The sequence below is a fragment of the Capsicum annuum genome, chromosome 6, assembly GCF_002878395.1.
Source record: "Capsicum annuum cultivar UCD-10X-F1 chromosome 6, UCD10Xv1.1, whole genome shotgun sequence".
Taxonomy (NCBI): domain Eukaryota; kingdom Viridiplantae; phylum Streptophyta; class Magnoliopsida; order Solanales; family Solanaceae; genus Capsicum; species Capsicum annuum.
Window position 1 is genome coordinate 215,677,836 of NC_061116.1, and position 6,327 is coordinate 215,684,162.

The 6,327-nt window shown below is 37.9% G+C and overlaps 1 protein-coding gene across 2 annotated transcripts; it reads right to left on the reverse strand.

Annotated features, from left to right (window-relative positions):
* Nucleotides 1-1,187: 1,187 nt before the first annotated feature.
* On the reverse strand, nucleotides 1,188-4,058 carry LOC107875832 (protein BASIC PENTACYSTEINE2). 2 transcript variants are annotated; one of them, XM_016722678.2, is made up of 2 exons: nucleotides 3,298-4,058; nucleotides 1,188-2,595 (listed from the first exon to the last, which is right to left on the reverse strand). In XM_016722678.2, the coding sequence occupies exon 2, from the start codon at nucleotides 2,587-2,589 to the stop codon at nucleotides 1,657-1,659; it is 933 nt and encodes a 310-aa protein (XP_016578164.2). In that variant the 5' UTR covers nucleotides 2,590-2,595; nucleotides 3,298-4,058; the 3' UTR covers nucleotides 1,188-1,656. The 2 variants fall into 2 exon arrangements, with proteins under 2 accessions (XP_016578164.2, XP_016578165.2); XM_016722679.2 differs by having other exon boundaries at nucleotides 1,188-2,723.
* Between the last annotated feature and the right edge of the window lie 2,269 nt (nucleotides 4,059-6,327).

Sequence of the window (6,327 nt, forward strand, 5' to 3'; positions counted from 1 at the left end):
TAAAATGTTGACTTCACGACTGTTTGCTGCATGATTTTGTGATAAACAACAATGCAGTCAGCACCACGTCTAAGGTACAACTCTTACCAGATATACGAGGAATTCTCTAAAATGTCAGGACTACACGAATGGATTGATTATTCAGTAACTACTAACCTCATTATGAGATCTCTGTGTCGTTCAGGGAATGAAAGAATGGATCGAGTAATGATCCGGGAAGAAACATCTACTTAGATGTAACAAAGAGATTGATGAGTTCAAGTGAAAATGCTGAAATCTCAATGGCTCATGACAACAAAGAGAGTTAAGGACAAGATCTATTTTGTGTATCATCTCGATGTGTATAGAAACACTTCTCAGTAGGTAGAACTTTTCAAATCAGATGTCTACCCAGCAATCAGTATGCACATTTCGGGCAATGGAGAGTCACCTAAGCCTCAATCTAAAAGAAGCAAGTAGTTTAAACTGGCTATATGAATGGTTACAGAAAGAACAAAACAGATGCTGGAAACATGGGCTCAAAGTTCTCAACTTTATTCCATTAAAGGTTAAGATTGATGCTTTCTTATGCAACACTACACCTCCATCCCAAGTAAGTTGGTCCTCTATATGGATCCTCAATGTCCATGTTGCTTCACTTGAACTGTCTTACTCCAATATTATAAGAACTCTACATTTGCTATGTGCTTATAAATCTCTAATGAGACTAAACAATTCCTAATGAACATTTGGCATAAAATAACATACTAACATGACTAGAACTTAATCCAATCTAGTAATTGGAATAATCTCGAAGCTAAAAACTTGGGCCATTTCTCAGTATGTGGACACCCTAATACAAGGCCTAATGGCTTATGCTAATCTTCGTTGTCTTGCTCAAGAGAAACCAAGTAATACAAAATCTCAAAACATGAACAGGAATCATGCTAATTTATCAGTCGGTCAAACTGCATCGCCATACTTGTTAGGGCTCAATATAAACTTGTTAAAAAGGCCATTAACCTCAGGCAGTGGAGATGACAATGTAAGTCACTCCACTGGATGAATTTGACACATGCATACGGAGATGCAAACTTAAGAACATTTGGCATTTCTACAACCATAATATCAGTCCAGTGATACATCAGGTCAAATGGAATTTCCCATTTGAAAAGAACATCAACCAATTAAGATAATAATCCTTAAAATGACAGGTCAGAACCCAGGTTTAATAACATTCAACCAGAGTAGTGCAGTACATAGCCATTTAGTTGATCAAATAAAAGGTGACCTCATAAGAAGACAGAGATCTAACATGAAGCAGCAGCTAGAAAGCCAACATCTGGATAATAACAAATAAAAGAATGCAAAAATTTCCATTCAAAGATAATACTAAATAAATTAAGAACCCGCAATTGCATAACAAATGTACCTCCTCTGCGACTTTCATAATCTGCCACTACCGTAAGTGTGCTATCTGCATGAACTACAAAGGTAAACTGAAAGAAAAACCTTAGCCAAGTGCCCACAGGACAAAATCTGAAAGAGGGTTGCAATGCTTGAATTTCACTGGTTAGAAACTACGTGACAAGCCTCAGTCCAAGCCAGTCAACTATGTACACCAGAAATGCATCATGCCTATTTTAGGGAGAACTGCTAAGCATATCCACCATAAATCTATCTGATAGTGACAAACTTGTTTGTACCATGCTTTGCCCAGTGTGGCCTCAGATCAATCGGATTAGAAAAGTTATATCCTTCTGAAGCCAATTTCTCTAGCACCTTCATAAACGCTCCCAAACTCATCTTCCGACCTGCTATCCTTGAACCACGTCGTTTTATATTCATAGGCAACGGATACGAAGACAAATTTGTGGTACAGCAAGCTGACTGCCACCCACCACAGCCCCACCTATAACACTGCTGAGAAGATCCGGTGCATGAGCAGATTGGTATGGGAATTCTCGAAATATCCATATTAATCCCATTAATGTTGACTTCTGCACTTTTCCTGGGAGCTCTTGCCCGTGGAAGAGATGGTGTAGAATCTTCTTTAGGAGCCGTAGTAGCTTTCTTTGCCTTCTTAGGCTTAGGGGACTTCAACACTGGGGATTTATCAGGTCCCCTCTTCTTAGCAAGCCCGCCTGTATCCCTTTCTTGGCAAACCTCTTCCACCAGAGGCGCAGTTTCAACTTTCACCAAGTTTGGCTGCTGGTACATCTGCATAGACTGAGCGGAAGACGTCTCAGGCAAAAAACCATAACCTGTAAGATAGGGGTGGTTTGCAGATAGAGCATTGAGATACTTCTCTCTGTAGTCTTTATGATTAACCCATGCATCCCTCATGTACTCCATGGGCATGGGGGACTCCGACAGCCCACAAACCCGATGATGATGAAATGCACCACCATTAGTCGACGCCATAACTGTAGGATGATCAGGTTGGTGGGTCTGTTGTTGGTGATGGTACTGATAATCGCGAAGGTTTCCAAAATGGGGCTTTTCATCCATTGAGGACATGAGTTGCAGGCCCAAATTACCCTTCAAGACTGTTGTCGGTGGCTCAAGAAAGCCCCAATTTCGTAGATTCATACCGCCATTTCCATCCATGGCTGCCTGAAATCGATAAGCAAAAAGGTTTGAAATTTCAATAAAGACAGAATTTTTACAACCCGAGGCTATAAAATTTGCTTATTTCAGTAGAACACCAATCCCACAACATGCAATCATCATCATTTTCAACCCTGCAGAAACCACAAATGAAAATGCTGAACAAACCAAACCATAACAAACACCATTCTAAATCAAAAAAGATCCAAAACATCCAATCAATTGCCACAAAAAACATAAACACGCATAATGTCAACAACAAATTACGCAATGAAAAGCACCCAACGGTGTCTCCAGTGATCAACGAAGTAATTGAGAGCCCTAACATCTCAGGACCATACCCCAACGGAGACGAAAAAAAAAACACTAGGGTCATTTAGCCTTGGTAGACAGAGCTACCTGGTACCCCAGGTACCCAGTGGAATTAAAATAAGCAATTAAAAAAATAATAATAACATTCACCAAATCAAATGCCCAAAAAAACACAAAAAAAAAAACACCATTAAATCCAATCGATCGATAATAAAATGCAGAGAAATTGAAAATGCGGACATAAAAATTTGAACTTTGATATATTATTAGCAGTAACAAAGTTTTGTGATATAGATCTTGGTATAAATTGAAAATATACATAGCTAAAAAATGGAAATGCGAAGGAAAAGAAAAAAGAGAAATAGTAAATGTAAGTAGAAAATGAAGAGTACTGACCGGAGAGAAAAGTCGGCTGGTTAGGGTTTGGGACTGTAATCCCCTCTATTGGAAGGGACGCCCTTATTTACGTTACAAAGAAATAGAAATTTGATTTTTCTGTAAATTTATTGCAGAAAATAAATATAAGAAAGTTAAATTAAATACACCATGAATTTTAAAAATATAAAATAAAAGGGATATTACGCTACAATATTTTTGAATGGGTAGTCTATTAATACGAAAGGACATCTACATCCAAGTTACGATGAATGAAACGTAAAATCTAATGGGCTAATAAAGCTTAACATCATGTCAAAGTTGATTTCTTCAAGTTTCAATTTTGCGACCATATTTTTCTCCGAAACCTAAAAGGTTTCTCTCTCAAGACTTAGATTAGCGCTCAGCATTCCCTGCAAAACTCCCTTGAGCAGCTGAACGTCCAAACCCGATGAAGGCGAACCTGATCTCCCTGCTGGTCACCTTTACCAGCTCCATCTCCTCTACCGAATCTCCTGAGACTTCGTCTTCCCTTTTTGCTCATAAGTAAGTAAGCTCTTCTCCTGTAATAAGGTACCAACAGAGTAAGAGATGTATACACACGATTGTGTTCAAACTTCACCTGCACTAGATTTTTTTTTTGTTGTATGTATGATACTCTATAGCTCATTTAACTGGAGTTTTGCAACAATATTTTCTACGGAACCTAAGAGATTTGATTTGTCATAAGGAACTGGTGGAGTAAGATATACATATACACGATCATGTTCAAACTTCACTTGCACTAGATTTTTTGTTGTTGTATGTATGATACTCTATAGTTCATTTTAACTGAGGGATCTTGTGATGCACGTAAATGATAACTGCAGCTCAAGGAGCTAAGCTCGATGAACTACGATGGCTGATCAGGGATGGAACTTTCGAGAATCAGCTAATTAGAGAAGAAGAGAGATTTAAGCAGAGAGAATTTTGTATTATCAATCAATGAATCTGTAGAGTACAAATGAGAGTATTTACAGACACCATTGAGAGTAACTACCTCTAACTAACTACTAATTGGAAATGCTACAGTGACAGTAACTAACAGTTACAGCTATAACAAATTTTGTAAACATTAAGTAATGAAACAGTAAAAATAGTCTAGCCACTAATTAAACTCCAAATCAACTCAAGCTCGATTCTCTTGATCTCTTTGACTATCTCGATCACTTGTATATCCAATACTTGTATTAATACCCCTCCGTAAAGAACAATATTCTTGACCTCAAGAATGGAGAAGAAGGAAACATGTTGCACTTCAGACAAGAATTCCTAAGCAGCTTGTAGCCTTGTACAATATCTATGCCAGTCCATTTGATAAGGACCTGACACACAACCTCCTTACCTCTTTTGACAATTCTGTTGTCAAGGATATCCTCTGCCATGAGGCACTTATGCTTCCAAAAGTCATGCTTAACAAAGTCATACTGCAAGGAGAAAACCAACACAGGGCAATATCCTTTAACTCAATATCAACGAACTTACTGTCAGCAGTTTTAGGGACCAATAAAATGGCTACATTGAGTCTCCTCCTCATATATCTACCTTGCTTTCCAAGTGCCTTGTCAACTGCCTTACCGCAGAAGAGGTTACTATCCTTGAGAAATTTCTCCAAAATTTGATGTAAAATAGAACCTTTGAAATGTGTTAATCTTCCAATACAATGCAATTGTTCCCTTCCCGTCAGTATATCCCAAAACAAGTCACAAGGTAGAAACATATCCTTAATGACATATCTTCTCGTCATCACCCTACCAATAAAAGTAGTTTTGGTTGTATCAATTTCACTACGAAGTGCAAAAGTTAACCCATCTGGCAGGCTATGCATCTTCATCACCATTAGTAACTGTTGTTGTATCTGCCCTCCAAGGCCATGTATAATGAACCATGTAAAAGAGACAATACTAAGAACTGAAAGTGCAACGATTAGCCTTAATATAAAACTGAGTCGATGCCTCTCCACATTAATAGTATTGCATAACTTGTTCATGAATTTTAAACTATGCTTCAGCTGCACCAATTTACTCTTATAGTCAACATGGTAACTACATTGCTTCTCTTTGAGTGAAGACACAATATTTCTTCCACCCTTTTCCAACATCTCAAAATTAGCAAGAGCAAGCATGACAAGAAGAAAGCTCCACAGAATACTTTGATCAACTATCTGAATTATTTTGTACGAAGCCCCAAGAGGAAGTGTAGACCCTTGTCTAGAAACCACATCAAAATCAGTTAGTTTCTCACAATGTCGTGATGTAACGACATGAGAACCCTTATTGTCCAAAACTACGAGGTAAGCAGCCATGAAGCTTTTCAAGGCTGCTATAGCTCCCTGTATCTTAAGACTCTAAGTGTGCCCAGCAGTTCTCCACAATTTCTACTCATGCCAAACAACAATATTAATGACTGGTATCTCATTTTTGTAGGCTTCTATTTGGCTGCACATGATACTAGCTTTTTCCTGGTGACCTTCATGGGCCTTTTTTAACTGCACATTGTCACCTGGGAAAAGATTCTTTCCTGAAGAACTTACTATCAAAGAAACTTTTTCCCACATGTAAAATCGATTTCAACTTTTTCCAATGTAGGTGCAACAAAACCATCATTCTCCATAAAATTCAAAACATCCATGGATTCTAGCTTGCCATTATAGGTAAATTGTAATCTAGTTACAACATCCAATTCAGTAATTAAACTGATAGCGGAAGAGAGAGAGAAATTGATTCTTTTTCCCTCTTCATCAACTTTTCTCCATTGTTCACCAATCCCTCCCTTGTCTTCCTCAATATCGTAATTGTTATCCATTTCGTCACTTATCTCATTAGGAAATTCAATCACAGTCTTTATTATCTTCGTACTAAAGTTATGCATATAATTCTTCAATTTAGTTCTATAGTCTATATCAATCAGATCAGTTACCTTAGATTCACTTGTGCACTTTATTCCTCTGTCAATAGGATCATATTGTTCCGTGTTCATCCCAATCTCTATGTTAGCAGTCTCTTCCTCCAC